The sequence below is a fragment of the Scyliorhinus torazame genome, chromosome 17 (assembly GCF_047496885.1).
Source record: "Scyliorhinus torazame isolate Kashiwa2021f chromosome 17, sScyTor2.1, whole genome shotgun sequence".
NCBI lineage: Eukaryota > Metazoa > Chordata > Chondrichthyes > Carcharhiniformes > Scyliorhinidae > Scyliorhinus > Scyliorhinus torazame.
This window is the reverse complement of record NC_092723.1, coordinates 162996713-163020532: the sequence shown is the minus strand read 5'-3', so window position 1 is coordinate 163020532 and position 23820 is coordinate 162996713. Positions and strand designations below refer to the sequence as shown.

Sequence of the window (23820 nt, the reverse complement as noted above, 5' to 3'; positions counted from 1 at the left end):
ACCCGTTTCCCCACCAAAATGGCCACCCCTCTGTTCTTTGCGTCCAGTCCTGAGTGGAACACCTGTCCCACCCATCCTTTCCTTAGCCTAACTTGGTCCGCCACCTTTAGGTGCGTCTCTTGGAGCATAACCACGTCTGCCCTTAGTCCTTTCAAATGGGCGAGTGCTCGGGCCCTTTTTATCGGTCTATTCAGGCCTCTCACGTTCCACGTGATCAGCCTCACTGGGGGGCTACCTGCCCCCCTCCCGTGTCGACTAGCCATTACCTTCTCTAGGCCAGTCCCATATCCCGCCTCCGCGCTCCCGCTCGCTCCCCCAGCGTCGCATTCTGCCCCCGACCACCCTCTCTTTAGCCATTTCCTTTTGGATTTCCGCAGCAGCAACCCAGTTGTCCCCTCCCCCCCCCCCCCCGCCGCTAGATCCTTATCTAGCTTGATTGCTACCCCCATATCACTTCCGTAAGTCAGTTGACTTCAACTGACCCCGGCTACTCCTGCTCGCTCCTCGACCCCCCCGGTGTGAGGGAACTCCCATCCGCCTTGCGCCTGTTTTCCCGCCTTATTCTTTCTGGCGCGGGAACATCCCTTTACCTGACCCGCCTCTTATGGCGCAGCTCCCTTTCCCCTCCCCCTCTCCTTCCCCATTCTCCAACTATGTCCCGCCTCTCCGGCGCCCACAATTTCCCCAGTGGCCCCCCCCTTCCCTGTTTACTTCTCGATTAACTTTCACCACCCCATTAACAAAAACAATAATAACAACAATAACAGTTCCCTGCAGCATCAGTCCCTCAGTTCCGGTCCAGTTTCTCTTCATTGATGAAGGACCATGCTTCCTCCGCCGTCTCGAAATAATAGTGTCTCTCTTGATGCGTGACCCATAGTCTTGCCGGCTGCAGCATCCCAAACTTCACCTTCCTTTTGTGCAAAACCTCTTTGGCTCGGTTGAAGCTCGCCCTCCTTCTCGCCACCTCCGCACTCCAATCCTGGTAGATCCTTACCACCGCATTCTCCCATCTGCTACTCCGCACCTTTTTAGCCCATCTCAGGACCTCTTCTCTGTCCTTAAGGCGGTAGAATCGCACGATTATCGCCCTCGGTGGTTCTCCCGCTTTTGGTCTTCTCGCCGGGATCCGATTTGCCCACTCCACCTCCATGGGGCCCGCAGGGGCCTCAGCACCCATCAGTGAGCTCAGCATCTTACTTGCGTACGCTCCGCAGTCCACTCCTTCCACACCCTCCGGGATATCTAGTATCCTAAGGTTCTTCCTTCGCGCTCCATTTTCAAGGGCCTCAATCCTGTCAGCACACTTTTTATGAAGTGCCTCGTGCGTCTGAGTCTTGACCGCCAGGCCCAGGACCTCGTCCTCAATACCTGACACCTTCTGCTCCACCACGCAAAGTTCCGTCTCCTGGGTCTTTAAAGTCTCCTTAAGCCCCTCAATTGCCTGTAACATCAGGGTCATTACCTCCTTCTTCAGCAGGTCCACGCACCGTCTCACCACCTCGTCCTGCTCAGGCCCCCATGTCACCTGTGGTTTCTCCGCCGCCATTTTGTTCCACTCCCTCTGACCTTCTGGTTGCCGATTCTTCGGGCTGCAGCCGCCGCCGCCGGTTTTTCCCTCCGTCTTTCGGGGGGGGGGGGGACTCCCTTCCCTCGCGCCTCGCACTGGGTTTTTCGGCCGTCAAAGTCTCCGTTGGGGCTCTTAAAAGAGCCCGAAGTTCCGTCGGAGCTGGAGCCGCCGAAACGTGCGGCTAGCTCATCCCTGCCGCAACCGGAAGTCTTCCACAAGTAATTCTGATGAAAGTTTTGGAGTGTTCTAAAGCTTTCGAGCTTGTACATTAAGTAATTTTAATCAAACTGACGACAAAATCTTAGCCATTTTATTCCTGCGCCATTTTAAAACAATCATCTCCGTCAAATTTTCAACTGATTATTTACAACTTAACAAGCCACATCAACATTGGGTGTCACATTTATGCAAGGGTTCTACACTTATTTCAGCTGTGTTTATGAACCATTCCAGTTATCCATTTTGATCTTGCTTTAATAGAATTTGATTTGCAGTGAATGTCAAATTATGCGAAGTATAATGGCAAGACATTTAGGGGGCAGCACATTTCAGCTATAAACGCAAAGACTTCCACTAATAGAGTTAAAGGATGTTAATAATTGGAGAAACTGAAGTTTAAAAAAGATAAAATTAGCATCAGAAAAAGGGGAATTAGGGCAGCACGGTGGCGCAGTGGTAGCACTGCAGTCTCACGGCGCCGAGATCCCAGGTTCGATCCCGGCTCTGAGTCACTGTCTGTGTGGAGTTTGCACATTCTCCCCGTGTTTGCGTGGGTTTCGCCCCCACAACCCAAAGATGTGCAAGGTAGGTGGATTGAACACGCTAAATTGCCCCTTAATTGGAAAAAATGAATTGGGTACTCTAAATTTTTTTTAAAAAGGGGAATTGATAAGGGCAGCTGTCTGAAGGGGGGGTTTGATATGCAAATTAGTATACCATCGAGAACAGCAAGTGTTGACCTTTGTGACATGGGGAAAACAACTGGGAATAGAAGAGGTAGCTTCAAAGCGGACAAAAGGGAATTGGCACTTAAATGCTAAAAAGCAGAGTCCACAGGGTGGGTAACATCACAGAGAAAGAATGATACATTCTTCTGTATCTGAGGGGCTGATTTAGCACAGTGGGCTAAATAGCTGGCTTGTAATACAGAACAATGCCAGCAGCGGGGGTTCAATTCCCGTACCAGCCTCCCCGAACAGGCGCCGGAATGTGGTGACTAGGGGCTTTTCACAGTAACTTCATTGAAGCCTACTCGTGACAATAAGCGATTACTATTATTATTATTACATCCATAGAACAATAAATGGCGATAGGGACACAGTAGAGGCAGCTACCATCACAGCCACACCCAGCTGCACAAAATAATCTCCCGTGAAAACAAGTTATTGCTAAAACGGCAACCGGTTAAAATCCAAAACTCAAACCGAGAAGATTACACCTTTGCTGAAACCGAAGATGGTTTTCCCAAATGTGGATGGATAACCCGTGTGCGGTAATTACCTGCTGGATTTACCTTATAGGGTTATATAATATTAGATTTGTTTTGGAACAAGGGGCATCTCAGAGTTCAGTTAGGTAGTTGGGATTAAAGAGGTAACTTCATGTAATACTGTGCGTGTATAGCCATCAGGTAGTTAAGTGTACTGATGTAGTGTATTATAGTCCTTCTTGCCGTGTGTTTCTCTTTTAAAGTTAATAAATATTCTTTATTAATTGATCACAAAATGATTGGATTATTCCTCCCTGGTTTGCATACGTTTTCTCACAGTATACTATATTGAAAATATACATCACTAACAAACGGTGTCCCAGGTTACCCTTCTGGGTTTTGGGATATCTATGCAATTAATATCAGAGGGATAGGGTGGCACAGTGGTTAGCACTGCTGCCTCATGGCACCGAGGACCCGGGTTTGATCCTGGCCCTGGGTCAGTGTCTGTGTGGAGTTTGCACATTCTCCCTGTGTCTGCGTGGGTCTCACCCCCACAACATAAAGATGTGCAAGGTAGGTAAATTGGCCACGTGAAAATGCCCCTTAACTGGAAAAAAAAAGAATTGAGTACTCTAAATTTATTTTAAAAATTAAAATCATTGGAGTTCTTAACAATATTAACTTTTTAGTTTTGAGATGCACTCTACTCTCATCTATAAAGGGCTTACATTCACGAGCAGACTGTCTGTTGATGTTATAAGAGCAGTTTAGCAGACATAAATTTCTACGATCTGAGTTTAAAGCCCTAAACCTGAGCAATCTGCAGCACACACTGCAAATTCACAGATTCAAATTTCATTGAATATCACGTTCATATTTTCAAAACACTTGGCTCATTTAAATGGTATGAGGCCTCGTAAAGCAAACATGTTATCTGACCTTTCAATCAAAGCGTTTATTTAAACCAGGATACCACCTCACAATTTCCCCAAGTGTAAGGTCAGGTTTGTTCCTTGGCAATCCGGTTTATTTTTCTTCTCCTGCTGTCAGTTCTTCCCACGCCCCCTCCGTTCAGGTCTAAATCGAGCAGCACATTTGAGCAATTGCCCATCTACAGCGCAGAAAAAGGCCATTTGGTGCAACTGGTCCAAGCCGGTGTTTATGCTCCACATGAGCATTTTCCCATCCCCCTTCTTTATGAAAGGTGCGATATAAATGAAAGAATCTTCTCCTTTCGGAGATACTTTCGACAACACCAGTGCCAGATTTTCACAGCGCTGAGGCACAGATGGCGAGAGTGTGCCCCTCCAGTTTCAACAACAGAACCACAAAGCCATCTGTCAAATGTGTTGTAGGCATGTCCCTCGAAGAACATGGATGGATACCCAAACCAAAAGCAGCTTGAACCATTTCTCGTGCCAGGGTTACTGCAGCTTCGATCAACGATCCTCTGCAAAGCCGAGCCCCCCCCCCCCCCCCGAGAAGACTGAAGCCACACGTGAACTTGAAAAAAAATAATTGGGTACTCTAAATTTATTTAAATAAAAATAAAAACCACTGCCGCTTCAAACCAAGAGGTGAACGACAACGATGAGGAAAGAGAAATGTGGAGTCAGCAGAGCAGGGAACGATGAGTGATAGTGAACACTCCAACAAGGAACACGCCAATGAGGAAAATACTGTAAAATCTCTTCTGGCGATTGCTTGAATCAGGACCAATGACTTTGCAATCAGGACTACGGAATCTAGCAATCTATTACATAATGCCAAGAATCATTTAACTTGCGTACTGTAGACACAAGGAGTAGAATGCAACACTTAAATCACACTTTTGTCAGTGCTTACTCCACTCAAGGTCAGTGAACAAGCGGATTGTATCTGGTACTGTTAACTTTTCCAGATTCGTAACAAGCCCCACTAACTCCGAGATAATGTAGCTACAACATGTCATCTTTCTTTCTCATTATGATCAGGCTCGCCATTGCTCTCTGCTCCTGTGCTACTTCAAGGTCCCTCTCATTAATCACTCTCCTTGAACCATTAATTTTCAACACGCTTCTGTAGCAAGGTAACTCAAAGCCCCCCATTATTCTTTTTCCAACATTCAAGGTCCATTCTCACATTCACTCCATGTTGTTCAGCACATGACACTTAAGCGTACCATTTAGTAGCCTGATTTTATAGCTGCACAGTAACACAGTCATCTTAAACGCCTCTTCTGCAACTCTTGCAGGCGTTTAACTTCGTCACGGCTTCACCATCTTATGCTGACCATCCAATTGGACAACTTCACCCATTTACTCCAGTTTCATATTATTCACTCTAATTTTGATAATGATAGAGGGTTAAATTAGGAGGACAGGTTGCAGAAACATGCCTTGCATTCGCTTGAGCATAGGAAACTGTTGAGGAGGCTGTTTAGCACAGGCTTTGAAAGCTGACCAAGGAAGGCCAGCAGCACGGTTCAATTCCTGTACCAGCCTCCCCGAACAGGCGCCGGAATGTGGCGACTAGGGGCTTTTCACAGTAACTTCATTTGAAACCTACTTGTGACAATAAGCAATTTATCATCTCATTTCATGTTCTAGATGATTGAAGGATTTGTTCGAAGAGCTGAAGAAAAGTTTTCTTGTTGGGGAAATCAAGAATGAGGGAATGTTAAAACTAGAACTAGGCCTTGTAGGAGGTAAATCTGGAATACTTTTCCCCAAATAAAGGATGGTAGAAATCTGTAACTTTCTATTCTAGCTGAAGGGAGTCAACTGAAACGGTCAAAACGGAGGTCGCAGGTTTTCTCCAGGTTTCTTGCACACCCACAATTTTAATACATCCGCCGTTAAGGTCCCAAGTGCCAGAACTCCCTCCCGAAACCTCTCTAATCAAGTTGTCCATTAAAATCTACCACTTTGATCAAACTTTTAGTCCTTTTCCTAAAAACTCCAAACGTGGTTCCGTTTGATAATCGCTCTGGGAAACGTTTTGGGGTATTTTACTACATTAAAAGGTGCTACATAAATGCTATTTGTTGTTGTAAAGCTATCGAAGGTTATAGAAATGATGTCGGTAAATGGAGATATGGTGCAGATCAACCATGATTTAAGTGAACGGCAGAACAGGCTCGAGGGAACTGAATGGTCTTCTGTTCCTATTAAACCACCCCAAATATGCAGCAAAAAGTTCCATTTGCACATCTGGTACCTGATGACTTGCTTGCGTTCCTCTGGCCTGCACAGTAGCCAATCTGTCGTAGTAGCGGGATATAGGATTGTCATGTTCAATGCCCTTTTTGGCACAGCGCTGCTTGTAAATTTCCACAAGGGAAAGAGATGAAGGATTGTCTTCGACTAGCCTCATTTGAGGCGAAACTGCGACAACTCGTGGAACTGGAAAACAAAGGGGGAAATCACAAGTTGGATACCACTCATTGCAATTTCAGCTGGCACAATTCACACAAATTGCCCTCAAACATGGAGTCTTGGTTAATAATAAAAAGGAGAGTTGGTGAACAGGCCATTAGATCATAAGATGTAGGAGCAGGAGTAGGCCATTCAGCCCATCGAGTCTTCACCACCATTCAATGAGATCATGACTGATCTGATATGATGAATGATAATCCTCAACTCCACTTTCCCGCCTTATCCCCAATAACTCTGGATAAGGCAAGAAAGTGGGGTTGAGGATTATCATATAACCCTGGATTCCTTTACTGATCAAAAATCTGTCCATCTCAGCCTTAAAACATACTGAGAATCCTATAGGCTGGTTTAGCACACTGGGCTAAATCGCTGGCTTTTAAAGCAGACCAATGCAGGCCAGCAGCGTAGTTCAATTCCCGTACCAGCCTCCCCAAACAGGGGTCGGAATGTGGCTTTTCACAGTAACTTCATTTGAAGCCTACTTGTGACAATAAGCGATTTTCATTTTTCATAAGGTCGCCTCTCATTCTTTCCACTTCCCATAAGAAAATCCCTCCATGCTTGGATCAACCTCGTGAACAGTTAGTAAAAACCAACGTCAGTCACCAAAGCAATTATTTGGGCAATACCTGTATTTTTGGAACTTGTGTGCAAATTGGCTGACACATTTCCAACAGTGAATACATGGTCAAAGCACTTCATTGGCTGTAAAGCACTTTGCAACAATCTGATGACTTGAAAGGCAGTGGATAAATACAAGACATTTTCCATTTAAATATTCTATCCACTCGAGGAGTTTGATGGACAAACATTAACAGTAACTATTTACTATATTACTATTTAAGTTTAGATTATTTACTTTTTGCTCATCAGGCTGCTCATCTTTTATTCAAAAAAAATTGTTTGAGATGCTAAAAGCAATGTCTGGTGCGATGCGTTCCCACTTTTAAAGACTGGAATAAGATTTCATAGAGGCACAGAGCATGTTCATTTGCTAAAAGCAGCTGCCAGACAAGGTTTGTGCTTGCTTCCTGGCCCATTACCAAACGTTTACCTGGTTCTCAAGGCAAGGGCGCTCTCAAAGGAAATGGAACTCAGCTGTGAGTGCGATCAAAGATACTGGAATCAAAAGAATTCCGGTATGAAGGATAGCAAGAATCCAAGAACATAAAAACGGTGACAGGTGGTGGGGGTCTTGTATGCCAGCAGAGAATAATTTCCACTTGAACATAGGAACACACACGGACACAATTAGCTTCCAACTAACTTCAGAAATGTGTCTACATAGCAATTAGACTTTGTGGTCCAAGAAGAACACAATAATTGCATTCAACTGAACAGGATAATATTGTGCTTTAAATAGTATAATCTTGCAGTCAGTATATTAGTCAGTGCATTTTTAAATTTAGACTGAGGAACGTTAATTGCATTAAGACTTGAGGAGGACTCAAGGGCATGCATGTCTACAAAGTATGAAAACATACACAGGCACTTTGCTGCTTGCTCGCTTTCATCGACATTACATCAATTTGTGTAGGAGAGCAGACACATTCCAGGACAAGATACCTGTGAAGAATAGGTGCCTCTTTGTAGTCTCTTTTCTTTTCTCCAGGCAGGGGTTCAAGAGCCTCAGCAGTTGTAAAACACGCTCCTCCCGTCGAGACTCTGTTAGGCAGGCGTCGTTCATCACCAGGTAGGGGTATATCTTGCCGTTGTGGCCCCGGATGTAAAGACGGCGAGCTGCTGTGTTGTGCTTCTGTACAATCTCGACTCTGGGCATGAACCTGGTGCACAAAAGGATACTTATTCAAAAAATAAAAGTTCCTGCAAGTTTCACAGTGATGCACTGGGTGATGCAGCAAAGGAGGCAATCATCCGGCCCATTGTGCTGGCGTCAGCTCTAAGAAAGTCCTATCCAATTTGCTCCACTCATCCTGCTCTTTTCCAGTAGTGCTGCAAATCTTTCTTTTTCCAAGTATTTATCCAATACAATTTGAAGGTTACTGAATCTGCCTCCATTTTTTCAGACAACAAATTTCCAATTAAACAATGCTTTTTTAACAAAGAAAAATCTCATCTCCCCTCTCTGGTTCTTTCCACCTTTAATCTGTATCCTCTCGTTACCAGCCCTCCTGCAATTGGAAACAAGTTTATGACTCCTCATTCACTCTAACAAAACCCCTCGTGACATGAACCCCACATGATTTTGAACACCACTGTCAAATCTCTCCTTATATTTTGCTGTCCTGACAAGGTGGGAAACAAACTTTACAAATAATACATGCTCACATCCATAATCCAGCGCAACCCAGTTTTTCCCGATCTACTCTGGCCAGACCACTCATGATTTTGAATGCCAATATCAAATCTCATCTCAATGGTCCCTTCTCGAAGGACAACAGTCCTAACTGAAATTCCTCATGCCTGGAACCATTCTCGTGAATTTTTTCTGCACTCTCCCTCTCTAATATTGTCACATCCTTCCTGTAGTATGGTTCCCATAAAAGGGTGAAATACCCCAGTTGTGTTCGATACATATCTATGTACTTTTCAAGTACCACACCATCCTCCTCATGGTTTACAATATTTTCAAGTTGCACATCATCCATAAATTCTGAAATTGAGCCCCGCACATCAAGGTTCAGACCATCAAAATATATCAGGACGAACAGGGGTCCGAACACCAACAACTCAGGATCTCATGGATGGATAGAAAACCTGCTGGGAAGACAGGAAACAAAGAGTGGGAATAAACGGGTCTTTTTCCAAATGGAAGGCAGTGACTAGTGGGGTACTGCAGGGATCACTGCTCGGACCCCAGCTATGCACAATATATATTAATGATTTAGACAAGGGAACTAAATGTACCATCTCCAAGTTTGTAGACTAGACAAAACTGGGTGGGAGGGCGAGTTGTGAGGAGGATGCAAAGACGCTCGAGTGTGATTTGAACAAGTTGAGTGAGTGAACAAATGCATGACAGATGCAGTATAACGCAGATAAATGTGAGGTTATCCACTCGGGTAGCAAAAACAGGAAGGCAGATTATCTGAATGCCTATAGATTGAGAAAGGGGAATGTGCAACGAGACCTGGGTGTCCTTGTATACCAGTCACTTAAGGTATGCATGCAGGTGCAGCAGGCCATAAAGGCAAATGGTATGTGGGCCTTCATGGCATCAACTCGGTAACCTGTTACTGCTTCTCCCCTCCAAATCCTTTGATCTCTTTAGTCCCAAGAGCTATATCTAACTCCTTCATAAAAACATAGACTGTTCTGGCTTCAAATGCCTTCTGTGGTAGCAAATTCCACGGGCTCACCACTCTCTGAAGACATTTCTCCTAGTCTCTGTCCTAAATGATCTACCCCACATCCTCAGACTCGACCCTGGTTCTGGACTCCTACGCAGGAAATATCCTTCCTGCATCTATCTGGTCTAATCCTGTTAAGAATTTTATTTAGAGGTTTCTACGAGATCCCCTTTTTCTTCTAAACTCCAGTGAATATAATCATAACCGACTCAATCTCTCCTCATAAGTCTGTTCCGCTATTCCAGAAGTCAGTCTGGTAAACCTTTGCTGCACTCTCGAGAGAGAGAGAAAGAAGATCCTTCCTCAGATAAAGAGACCAAAATTGCACACAACATTGCAGGTGTGGTCTCACCAAGACCCTATATAATTGGAGCAAGACACACCTCTCAGCTCCTGTACTCGAATCCTCTTGCTATGAAGGCCAACATACCATTTTCCTTATTCACTGCCTGCTGCACCTGCCCTGCTTATTTTCAGGTGTCCACTACCTGCATACATGGTTATCCAGGCCACAGGAAATGAGTTCACACATGTAACAGGATAAGCACACCAGGGGCCAAGGTTGGCCAGCCACTCCTTCAATCATTAGAGAATAAAACTTAGTATAAAATTCTGACCAGTTACTCACTTTTCTTGTTCTGTTTGTCACTTAAATATAAGGAGGTTTGTTGAAATGCTGAACCCATATCACCTAATAAATTAAACTTTTAATTTCCTAACTTTAGAGAAAGGAAAAACAAAGTTACAACAATGACCAAACTACTCATGGTCTTCCTGTGATGTCACAGCTCATTTACTTTTCTCTCTCTCAATTCAGGGAGGAAAATCTTGCATTCCTGACCCAGTCTTGAATTTTCCTACAAGTGGAAAAACGCTCTGCGCATCTTCCCTGTCCAACCCATTCATAATTTAGAAGACCTCTATTAGGTCACCTCTAAGTCTCTCTTGGTTGCCTGGCTGACTCCTGCTCCTATTCCTCATGTTCATCTGGAAGATTCTAGAGAAGGTCAAAAAAATCCGAACACAATGGGAAAAGAGACTTCATCAACTTAACAGCAATACATCAACATTGTAGGCATATCAATGATCCACTAACCGTGCGATTTTGATGTAATAATGTGTCGGCTTAGGCATAAGGAACTCTCCCGGGATCTCCACGTCTGCTGTCTGCGCAGAGAAGTTACTGAGAAACCGACACTTCTCCTCAATCAGAAAGAATTTAGGCAGCTGCTTGGTTTTTGCCTCCAGAATCTTTATCCATTTCTTCAGCTTGGAGATGAGATTGTGAAGCTTCATTGAGCCTGGCACACTAAAGTCAAAATCTGCAACACAAATGGGGCACGTCAGCTGCATGGAAGATAAAAATACACGTACGCTTCTATTTTCACCAGAAAGTCAGCTACCTTTACAGCAATAGGAACAGCAGTAGGCCATTCAGCCCGTCAAGCCTGCTCCACCATTCAATACAATCACGCACTGGTCGGAGACTTCAATGTCTTTTACACCCACTGTCCACACAACCCTTTACATGGTCTGCTTTAAACGTACTCAATGACTGAGTTTCCACGGCCTCCCCGAGGTAGAGAATTCCAAAGACTCACAATCCTCTGTGTAAAGAAATTACTCATCTCCCCAACCAAGGGAAACAGCTGCATGGACCCGGTCTATTTTTTTATTTGGTAGTTTTCAATGAGATCACCTCTCATTCTTCAAAACTCTAGAGAATACAGACGCAGTTTGCCCAATCTCTCTTCATAAGACAGTCCTGCCACCCCTGGAACATGTCTGATGAACCTTCCCACTATGATAATAATAACCCTTCTGAGATAAAGGGATAAGAACGTCACACAATAGTACTCCAGGTATGGTCCAAGCAAGCCCCTGTACAATTGAAGCAAGACCTCCGTACTCAAATCCTCTTGAGATAAAGGCTAACACATTCCATTATCCTCCCTAGCAGCTTGCTGCACCCGCATGCTAACCTTCAGTGACTTAGGGACAAGGACACCCAGGTCCCTTTGCACATCTATTGTACAGCCCATGTGTTCAACTTGCAAGGTTTTGTGAATGTTTATAAACCTATTTTGTTTACTGACTATCTACATCTTGTATTGCAGTTTTCGATTAGGCAAGAGCAGTCTCAGTGACATTGGCTTTTGGCAAAAAAGTCAAACACTCAGGTGGGTTGTCAGTAGCTCAGCAAGGTACACACTGCTGCCTTCCCATCAGTCATTGCAGTAAAGGAACAGCTAGATAAACCTCCTTGAAAAACATGTTTAATGCAGCTGGTCACCTCTGGATTTTATTCCGAAGGAGTTTGTAATTAACCTTCTAATGCCTCAAATCTTCAAAACCAACGCAGCTGATTCTCGCAAACGGTTTTGCAGCCGCATTGTGCAGTCCTGTTCCTTTGAACCAGGGAGCTTACTCTAAGTAATTAACTTGAAGGAGGCCACTTAGTGCCTTAATCTTAAGATTAGGAAACAAATGAAAAGGAAATGCCAGGCCTCTCGTATTTATCACTTTAAATTAATAATCGCATTTACTAATATGCAAATTTGTTAATAGCTGTAGGGATTCACCACAAAAAAATAACCCAATGACATTACACATGAAGAATGAATCAGTTAAGGCTAACCATTTGTGCTTTCCAACCACTCAGATTCCATTTAATAACATTGGAATTTGACATGTCCAGGTTCCAGAAACTGTAGCCCTAATCGCGGGATTTTGAAAAACTGAGAGGTTGTTGCATCTATCTGGAATAGAATTATATTTTCCCACTGGTGGGTTGCTGATTTTGCTAGACTTGCTTTCGGGACTTCCAAAAACTCGCCAGCCATTATGCAACAAAAAGCAGGAGCTGGATAAAGATCCTCAGCCACACATCAACAGCAACTTCTATTTATATCGCGCCTTTAAAATGACAAAACATCCTAAGGCACATTGCAAGAACTTTATCGGACAAAATGTAACACATAAGGAGATATTAGTGACCACAAGCCTGGTCAAAGAGGTCGATTTCAAAACGAGGCGGGGTAGAGAGGCGTTTAGGGAATTCCAGAGCGGAGGGCTCGGACAGCTGAAAGTACGGCCGCCATTGCTGCCACGATTAAAATTGGAAGTGCGCAAGAGGTGCAAATTGGAGGACAAGATCAATGAGTGTTATGGGGTTGAAGGGGGTCACAGAGATTACAATCCCAATTTGTTGAATTGAATACTTATTCCAGAAGGCTGTAAAGTGCCCAGGCGAAAGATGCGGTGCTGTTCCTAGAGGCAGAGGACAGAAAGGTCAGAGAATTAAAATGGCAGGCCCCTGGAAGCTCAAGGTCACACTTGCAGACTGAACGGAGATGCTCCACAAAGTGGTCACCCAGTCTACTTTGGAACAGTTCCACTGGGGATGCTCTAAAGGGGCAGGGAGAGGATGATTCCTTGAACTTGGAGGTTATTGGGGTGGAAAGTGAAACAAGGGGGGCCAGAGGAAGGTGAGAGCAGACGTGTGTGAAAAGAACAGACAAGGTGGAGTTCCTCAAAAGCAAAGCCTTTGATCGTTTAAGCTCTCCTGCCTTCCACCCACCTTTGTTCTTCTCCCCACCCTCCTCCTTCCCAAAACTATTACCATTTTAAATTCTCCCAGTTGTGATGGAGGGTCTGAGACCTGAAGGGTTATCACCGCTGCCTGACCTGCTGAGCATTTCCAGCATTTTCTGGTTTTAATTCAGATATCCAGATGTAGAACTTTGCTTTTGCTGCTATTATTTTTTAATAACGTTGCTTTTCTTTCTTCCAACATTTCACCGCAAAATGTGGTAACATAATTAAACCAGGGAACTGCTGATGATGCGCATCAGCAGCGGGATTATCCTTTCTGGGTACTAAGTCCCCACGCTGGCGGGAGAACCGTCGCCGAAGGGACTGCGCAGGTTCGCGCATGTGCCGAAGGGCCGGCGTGATCTCACGCATGTGCGGAACTGCGGCGTATTTCCGCGCATGCGCAGACCGGCCGGCGTATTTTGGCGCTGCGCGGGGGTTCTCTTCTCCGTGCCCCCATGGCACAGGCCCACTCACAGGTCGGTGGGCCCCGATCGCGGGCCACACTCCCCCCCCCGACTTACCTGCCAGGTCCCGCCGTTTGGGACCATGCGTAACCCACAGCGGCGGGACTGGCCAAAAAAGAACGGCCGCTGGGCCCATAGAATTGTTGGGGGGGGGGGGGGGGGGGGGCACTGCCAACGGCCCCCGACCGGCTTGGCATGAACCCCGGCCCCGCCTGAAAATCAGCGCCAGAGAATACGGCAGACGGCTTCGAGGCAGGATTCGCTCCGCGCCCCCCCGGGGATTCTCTGACCGGGCAGGGTGTCGGAAAATTCCGCCCCTGGTGTCAAATGAACATAATAAAGATGGAAAACCCCAATCAATCTGCAAACCTTTTCTTAAACCAGTTCCATTGTATTCATCGGCAACTCCAAATTTGAGCCATGTCAAACAGATGATAACTCACATCTAGGTCACACTCCCAACTTAAAACAATTCTATCTGCACTGAACCTAGTCAAATAAATACACCATTTCAATTAGAAATCCCCAGCTCGCCAAGGCTTTTGATGCAGAACGCACATTCTTCCGGATGCTGGACCGCAAACCACATCAAAGCCCGTTTGTTACAATTGACACAGAGCCCCAATTACTGTTCCCCACAACAATGTTTATCGATAACGGCGTACTCTATTGCAAGGCATGACTCGAAGTGGAGCTCACATAACTGCAAAAATAGAAAAGCATTGAGAGAAGGAGTGGAAATGATTCCGTCCCTGCCAAGGCAAGTCATAGCAGAGATTATTACTCAAGTAATTAACATTATCTACATGCAAAGCAAGCCTTTTTCTATCTCTCAAATTGTATTATAAGCCTTTAGTTCCTTCGTCCAATTTATATTTCTTGGGAGTATTGGATTTGAAGTTGAAAAGCCATTAACACTGCTGCTTTCAGTCAGAGTGAAAGGCTCGGAGCAAAAGGTTTTTTAACCTGCAAATGAGATTCTCTGTTCTGACAGGGAGGAATGAGGAAAGATCCTTATGCCTGACTGCCTAAAGGTCACAATACCAATCTACATCTAGAAACGGTAACTGAGGCACTGAAGAGAAGACAGATGCGTACTGGGTTACAACAAAATTGTTCTGTTCCGCTGGCGCCCCGGTCAAAGGGTGTGCGCGCGGGGCATTTCGTCACATTGTCCCGCGCCAATGAAAGTCTGTGGAGGGTATTCTAGAAAATGCCACAAACAATGTTTTAAACATGGTTTCCAAAAGATACGGCAAAATCAATGGCGCCATTTTGTCACACCCAGTACACGTTTACCAACCAATAAAACTGACCCACAAAATCTCAATTCCTAGCCAACCGACATCTTCCTCAACCAGCAAATTTGCAACATTCAGTCCAGTATCTATATAAAAAAACGGGACGGTGGGCGGCACGGTGGTTAGCACTGCTGCCTCACGGATCCGAGGACCCGGGTTCGATCCCGCCCCTGGGTCGCTGTCTGTGTGGAGTTTGCACATTCTCGGTGTCTGCGTGGGTCTCACCTCCACAACTCCAAAAGATGTGCAAGGTAGGTGGATTGGTCATGCTAAATTGCCCCTTAATTAAGGAATAAAAATAAAACAAGAACGTTGATTTATCTTGGGATATGCTGTAAACAAAGCTCTACAATGTGACAGGGTTACGTGGAGCGGTGGGCATTTTCTTTCATCTAACGCACTGCATTAGTGGCCTCTAGGGGCTTTTCACAGTAACTTCATTGCAGTGTTAATGTAAGCCTACTTGTGACAATAAAGATTATTATACTGCTATGAAAACTAGAAATGCTGTAAATGCAGCAGACCAAGCAGCATCTGTGGAGAGAGAACCCATTAACGTTTCAGCCTTGGGGTCTGAAGGTCAACATTAACTCTGTTTCTCTGGACTTCCGGTGGTGGCATGTCGGGAGAAGTTGCACATGAGGTAGCTCCTGACAGGGTACTTGATTTTCGGCCTTTTCCCCCCCAATTTCTGGATTTCTTTTTAAATGAAAAAACATCGGCCATGACGTTGAGATCTTCTGATAAGTGGAAGGGAATACGGCGGGGAGGGAGGAGACAGAGTGTCTTAGTAGGCAGACGGCCTGCTCCTTTACATTATGGAACAAGTCTCCACTATGGATGAGATAATAAAGCTCCTTCGGAGTTTTGGTTCCTTTTCTGGGCATACGTTGAATCTGGAGAAGAGCGAATACTTTCCGGTCAATTCCCTGGGAAGCGAAGCCAATCTGGGGGTGCTACCTTTTTGTCTTGCCAGATCTAACTTTAGCTATCTGGGCATCAGGGAGGCCTATGATTGAGCATCACTTCATAAACTGAGCTATGCTGGACTGGTGAATGGGGTTCAATCGGACTTGCAAAAATAGAATAACCTCCTCTTGTCCTTGGCGGGCCGGATCCAGACTATTAAAATAAATGCCGTAGGCATAGAACATATAGTGCAGATGGAGGCCATTCGGCCCACTTTAAGCCCTCACTTCCACCCTATCCCTGTAACCCAATAACCCCTCCTAATCTTTTTTGGACACTAAGGGGCAATTTAACATGTCCAATCCACCTAACCTGCACGTCTTTGGACTGTGGGTGGAAACTGGAGCACCCGGAGGAAACCCACATAGGCACAGGGAGAACATGCAGACTCCGCACAGACAGTGACCCAGCGGGGAATCGAACCTGTGACCCAGGTGCTGTGAAGCCACAGTGCTAACCACTGTGCTACCGTGCTGCCCATGTCCTCCCGAGGTTTTTATTTATTTTTCAACGTCTCCCCAATTTTTCTCCCCAAGTCCTTCTTAGTTGGTTAACAAGTCGGTGTCTTCCTTTATTTGGGCAGGCAAGACCCCAAGGATCTGCCGGTCGCTTCTCCAGAAAGATAGACAATCGGGGGGGTTTAGGGTTACCCAATCTGCTATTCTATTATTCGGTGGCCAACATTGAGAAGGTGTTGGGAGTGGGTTAGCAATCCGAGTTCCAAATGGGGATGGATAGAGGAGAATTCTTCTAGGGGCTCTAGTCTAGGTGCCTTGGTAAATGTCTCGCTTCTGTTCTCCCCTGCAAGGTTTTCTTCGAACCCAGTCATGGTGCCCACATGAGGATGTGGAAGCAATTTAGACAACATTTTAAGCTTGGCTCCATGTCGTTGTTAGCCCCTATTTGTGGCAACCATCTTTTTGCGAGATCGAGTCAAGACTTGATGTTTAGATCGTGGGAGGGGAAGCGTCTAGAGAGGTTTTGGGACTTGTTTGTGCATGGGGCGGTATGCCAGTTTTGAAATGAAATGAAATGAAACGAAAACCGCTTATTGTCACAAGTAGGCTTCAGATGAAGTTACTGTGAAAAGCCCCTAGTCGCCATATTCCGGCGCCTGTTCGGGGAGGCTGGTACTGGAAGGCGCTTTAGTTGAAGTTTCAACTCTGGGGCAAAACTTGTTCCGATACTTCCAGATTTGTAACTTTGTGTGAAAGACTTTCCTTCATTTGCCTTGTCACCACCGTCCTCTCTGATGAGCAGGGTTCTGTCGTTAGCCGGGTCTGGTGAAGGGTGCATTCCGGGTATGGCCAGATCTCGGCAGCTGAGTCGGCCCCAGTGGATGTGGTGAAGGCAAAGTTTGTTGGGGGAAATTGGGACCTAGTCTGGACGAGTTGGCGTGGAGTGAAGCCCTTTGCAGGGTAAACTCCACGTCCCCCTGTGCGTGGCTCAGCCTGATCCAGTTTAAAGTGCTACATAGGGTTCACCTGACCAAGGCTAGGGTGAGCGGTTCCTTTTGGGTGATGGGGGGGCGGGAGGGGTTGGATGGAGGACAAGTGTGAGTGGTGTTGTTTGGGCACTGGCTAATCACGCCCACATGTTCTGGTTGTGTCCCAAGTTGTTAAGCTTTTGGGTCTCTTTCTTTAACACCATGTCAGTAATTCTTAACGTCCAACTGGAGCCTTGTCCTATGGTGGCCATTTTCTGGGGATCGGACTTGCCGGTGCTACAGACGGGGCTGAAGGCAGACGTTGTGGCCTTTGCCTCACTAATAGCCCGGAGGAGAGTTCTGCTTGGGTGGAGGTCTCCTAACCCGCCCGGTGCCTCGGCCTGGTTGGGTGACCTCATGGAATTTTTGCATTTGGAGGACAAATTCACCGTCAGGGAGTGGGTTGAGGGGTCTACCCGAGATGGCAGCCATTCATTTAATTTTATAAGGAGTTAAATCACCGTCCGTTGTGGAGGGGCGGGGTGGGGGTGGTGTTACGGTTGAGAGGGTGGGTTCTTTTGGATGTGATCTGTATGGTTCGTTGTGCTGCTTTTACATTGCAACTTGCAGCATCTGTTTTTATATCTTCAATAAAAATATTTTTTCAAAACTGTTTTGCCCCCTCTGCAGACGCTGCCCCAGCTGCTGAATATTTCCAGTATTTTGTTTGTATTTCAGAACTCCAACATCCACACTATTTTGCACGTGTGCCAGGCCTCATGATGTATCCGGAGACAAAGAAGGTGGGTGGTGAAAATAAACCTAAAATTGTATGGTTACGCTACACCATCGATCGGGGAATAGTAGCATAGCGGTTATAATGATAATCTTTATTATTGTCACAAGTAGGCTTACATTAACACTGCAATAATGTTGCTGTGAAGATCTCCTAGTTGCCACACTCTGGCCCCTGTCCAGGTACACAGAGGGAGAATTCAGAATGTCCAATTCACCCAACAAGCCCGTCTTTCAGGACTTGTAAACCGGAGCACCCGGAGGAAACCCATGCAGACACAGGGAGAACGTGCAGACTCCGCACAGACAGTGACCCAAGCCGGGAATCGAACCTGGGACCCTGGCGCTGTGAAGCAACAGTGCTAACTGTCACTTTTAATGATTTATAAACATCGTGGCCTGCCCTTCCTTCAGCCAGGTCTCTATTATAGCCACAACACTAATTCCAGATCACAATCTCCACCAGCAACTCAGCAATTTTGTATACCACACTCCATGCATTCACATACATGTAACCCTGATTTAAACTCATTACTTTCGCCTTTATTCTAATCTCACCTATTAACTTACTATTCCCTATTCAAGTGTTATGTCTCTCCCACGGTTTTGTGCACCTTGGTATTCCGCTCACATATTTTCTCTTGGTTCCCAAACCGCTGGCGAGTTAGTTCAAACCCTCCCTCCCAGCACCAACAAACCATCCCGCAAGGAACTCAATGCCAGTTCTGTTCAGCTGCAACACATCAGACTTGGACAGGCCCCACTTCCACACAGCCAGTCTCGATGTCCCAAGAATCTAAAGCCCTCCCTCCGACACCAACCTTCTTGGAACACTGTTTTTCCTTTCTAGTTCTGTATTCACTTGCATGCGAGTACCATGCTGTTTGTCGTTAGGAAGGCCGCAACGTCTGGCTGTTCACTCTCCGCACTCGGGTGCTCTGCAACTACTCAAGTCAGACCATTGACCAAGGCACCAGAGAGGCAACAAACCATCCTGGGTTTACATCTGCGGCCGCAAATGGCCACCAAAGGACCTGCCTGTTCCATTAACTATTGAATCACCTATCACTAATGCCCTTCTAGGCTTTCTTGTATACATCTGTAGAGCTGAGCCACCTGTGGTGCCATGGACTTGGCTCTGGCTGCACTCTCCAGATGAACCATCATGTCCATCAGTATTCAGGACTGAATACTGTTTAGAGTGGGAGACACCTGTACTACCTACCTGTCCCTTATTGACTGCCTGGTACTCATCCAATCCCTCTCCTATGCCTAATCTTAAGCTGTAGGGTGACCACATCTATAAACATGCTAACCATGTAGCTCTCAGCCTCAAGGATACGTTGCAGTAATGACAACTACTGTTTAAGTTCCAAAACTCGGAGCTCAAGGTCTTGCAACTGACAGCCCTTCCTGTACAAATGATTGTCCAGGACACAGACAAAACCTTATAATACTTTACTAGTAATAAGATAAACCCTACTAATACTTGACACACATCACTAGTTGCAATGAACCTTACTTTAAAGGTGAAAGATAATACTCACCAGCTACTCACTTGTTCATTTTATTACTTGATATTTTCATTTTTTAAAAATCTTCCAGTTGTTAATCTGCCCAGTCCATCCCTAAGCAGCAATACTCACCAGCCAATCAACCTCAGAGTTTCCTGTGACATTACAGCACGATTTCTGGACCTACGGACTGGAGAAGCTGGAGAGAGTTTGTTCCTCTCTCTCTCACGCTCCCCAAAGTCCTGACACTCTTGATGGCGCCTCTATCCGAATTAGAAGTCTTTACAGGAAATGCAGAACATGTCGGCACCGCTCTTGCCCTGAAGTCAGAAGATTGCGGTTCAATTCCACTCGAGAATCTTCAGCATTAAACTGGCTGATATTCCTGTATTACTGATACTGTCGGAGGTGCTATTTTCAGAATACATTAAACGGAGGTCCCCACTGCCCTCTCAGATGGATGTAAAGATCTTTGACACCACCTTCTTTTTAAAATAGAGGGGTCACCCTTTGCTATCCAGCCAAAATCCCTAAAAGCGCAGATGATCTGATCATTATCAATTATGAGAGCTTGCTGTGTGCAAATTGACTGCCACATTTCCTCCATTACAACAGTGGCTAAACTTCAAAAAGTACTTAATTGACTGTCAAGTGCTTGAGGATGTCTTGAGGTTTATGAAAGGCACTACTGGAATGCAAGTTCTTGCCTTTCCTGGTGATAGTAATCCATTAAAAGCAACTGTCCTTGTCTCATGCATTAATCGGCACTCTCCATCCAATTCCATCATAAACCTTCTGCAGTTTTACTGAAGGATAAAATAACAGCATTGAAGTATCCAGCGTGTGATAATTCCATACAACACTCAGCCTTGAAACGTGTTCTTCGCTTTAATAGCTTCTGACACTTTTTAACAGCTCAAACAGCTCTGCAATAGCTGATTGAGAAGCTGTTATAATTGATCTATCTTACAGGGACACTCCTATCGGCTCCAGCTTATCCAATACAGAGACTCAGTTCCATAGCAAACATACATGGCACCTTTGCCGTATTAAGGTTTTCCATTCTGAATGATGTTCTCATTTATATAGAAAAATCGATTGTAGGTTATGTCTTTCATAATTCATCTTTGAACAGAGGACTAAACATGCAACGTAAAATGGGGACTGCTGTCTTTGGCTCTGAACTCAGAATAGAATAGAATTCCCTACAGTGCAGAACCCGGGTCTGCACCGACTTCAGGGTGGCACTGTGGTTAGCACTGCTGCCTCACAGCATCAGGGGCCCAGGTTTAATACCAGCCTTGCGTGATTGCCTGTGTCGAGTTTGCATGCTCTCCCCGTGGGTTTCCTCCAGGTGCTTCAGTTTCCTCCCACAGTCAAAAGGTTAGGTGGATTGGCCATGCTAAATTGCCCCTTAGTGTCCAAAGATGTGCAGGTTAGGTTGGGTTACAGGGACAAGGCAGGGGTGTGGTCCTAGGTAGGGTGCTCTTTCAGAGGGTTGGTGCAGACTTGATGGGACAATTGGCATCCTTATGCACTACATTCTATGGTTCTATGGACTCCGAAAGAGCCCCCAACTAGGCCCACGATCCCGTCTTATCACCATAAACCAGTGACCCCACCTAACCTTTTGGACACTTAAGGGGCAATTTAGCATGGTCAATCCACCTAACCTGCACATCTTTGGACTGTGGGGACATGGGGAGAAAGTGCAAACTCCACACAGTCACCCAAGGCCGGAATTGAACCCAAGTTCCTGGCGCTGTGAGACAGCAGTGCTAACTACTGTGCCACCCGGCACTCTTTGCACCTACTGCTGTGTACGGTAACTAAGTTCCAACACTTTGCGTTGGGATAAGTCACTGATTTACCGGACCATTGCCAGGAGCGAAGGCTCGTACAACTGTTCTGCTGGTGCTGCAGCGGTTTAGACATCCTAATCCTAAATCAAGAGCTGCAGAGGTTGACACTGGCTGGAGAAAGCAGAGGCCCCTGTTTACGGGGTTCCTGTTCAGTCTCTGAAGCAGGCTCAGTTGTCACAGACTGCACAAAATGCAACGGGTTCAAAGACCGCACTCATCCTGGTTTAACGATTCATTATCAAAGGAGCGTGAGTTGCAACTCTCTAAGCACTGGTCATTTACCTAGGGAAGAAGCAGATAATAACCACTCACTCGGCCAACAACTCCTCTTTTGTCACGCTCTTGGGTTTAGCCTTTTTGTTAAAAAAAAAAATCCAAAATCATGCATTCGTGGTGGCGTCCCCCAGGATCTGGAAGCACTGACCCCTGTAGCGAATCGGTTACCATTATCAAAGCACTAAATGGCTTATTTAGGAAACAGGAATAAGCAAGCGAGACAAACATCAGAGAATGTGCACTTGCTAATGAGGACCAAATTCAAGAAATCAGAATGCAGTGGAAAATCATTCCACTTTGATGAGACAGAAAAATCCACAAATGCTTTCAAAACCCATCAAATCTTCCTCCAGATCATTCCATTTCCCAGTTTAGCAGTTTTTAAACCACCTCTGATGTTCAGTTCTAGTTAGCATACACTTGATTTTTAATCGGTTTGATTCAAAGCACAAGCAGACACCAGGACAAGCGATAAAACCCATCGCTAAGCACAGTACTGAAACGATGCAAAATAAAACCAGAGCAGAAACCCCCCTCAGGGTTACAGTACAATGTAAACACACTTTTAAAATGATTAAATATTATCTATATTTGGATCGCCTTGCAATTTTTGAACAATCACCAACACACAAACTGTTTCACCATTATTTCTTTACCCAGATGACCATTTCCATTGAATTCAATCATGTGGTCCAGAACACCCATTATTTACTGTCATGCAACTGTTGTGCCCGAGAGAGTACATCATGCCAAATGGATGTGCACAAGCTACGTAGGTCACATTCATGACTCCAAGCTACTTTCAGGAGTACAATCAGCTCTTCCATTTACACAGAACTTTGACTGGAAACAAAAGCCCCCATATTCATCCATTATTGCGCAGAAGATAACAAATCAGCCAAATTTAGCTTGCGTGCTAGAAAACTGATGGCATAATCAGACTTCCAGCAGCACCCAGAGCTACACTGATATTTTAATAGCCTTTCCTTTACCGCATTTTATAGCTTTTTATTTCCATGCTGTGTCTAGCCACTTAGGTGAAACAGCACCTTTCTTGATTCATTAACTAGGTTACATTCAAAATATTTATTCGTCATGGTGGATGCCCCATCTAGTGGCTCATTTGGAAACATAGGCTCAGATCAGAGAAAAATAAAACTTGCATTTATATAGCACCTTTCATGGCGTCCCATCGCACTGCACAGCCAATGATATAATTTTGTAATAGCGACTTTGATGTATTGTTGAAAATGTGACAGCCAAGATGGACACAGCAAGTTCCCCTCAAACGGCAATGAGATTCTGATCAGATCATCAGTTTTAGTGATGTTGGTTGAGGGATCAATACTGGCCAGGTCATTGGGGAAAAAGCTTCACTATCCTGGAATGGGACCTGATCCCGACACCAACAGACGAGGAGCAGGGAACTCTCCCAGTGCCAACATTCCGCCCTCAGTAAAACAAACTGCAGAGTCAATCATTTTGCTGTTTGAGAGACACAGGTGGCATGTCAAGGCTGCCACATTTGTTATCAGAAACATCACATAGAGCAAGTAACTCACTGCGTGAAGTGCTTGGAGACATTTCAAAGACATAATAAGGGTCGATATAAATGCTTTTTTGCCGTCATTCAGGTGATCATAATTTATAGCATGCAGCCCTAGAGACGAGACAGTGGGGAACATGAATAAAACAGATCGCACAAGTGTTTTGTTGCAGGACAAGGCTTTTTTGACCAGTGCGGACTTCCTTCTCCAGTTGAGGAGAGTTCCCAGAGCAGAGGCCGGCATCAATTACTGACGAACATGTCACCCAAAGCAACTGCTGTACAACATGCCATATCTAGATTACCAGTTAACACCCACCTGGCAAACATGATCACTTGAG

General features: G+C 45.4%; 1 protein-coding gene across 2 annotated transcripts in view; it reads right to left on the bottom strand.

Moving 5' to 3' along the window:
* trrap (transformation/transcription domain-associated protein) overlaps positions 1–23820 on the bottom strand; it is a 241921-nt gene that overhangs the window by 17159 nt on the left and 200942 nt on the right. For both annotated transcript variants that reach the window (XM_072481554.1, XM_072481555.1), the window contains 3 exons: positions 10826–11051; positions 7985–8202; positions 6201–6385 (listed from right to left, as the gene is read on the bottom strand). In XM_072481554.1, the coding sequence (XP_072337655.1) occupies positions 6201–6385; positions 7985–8202; positions 10826–11051 (629 nt within the window). The remainder of the gene's footprint in view (positions 1–6200; positions 6386–7984; positions 8203–10825; positions 11052–23820) is intronic.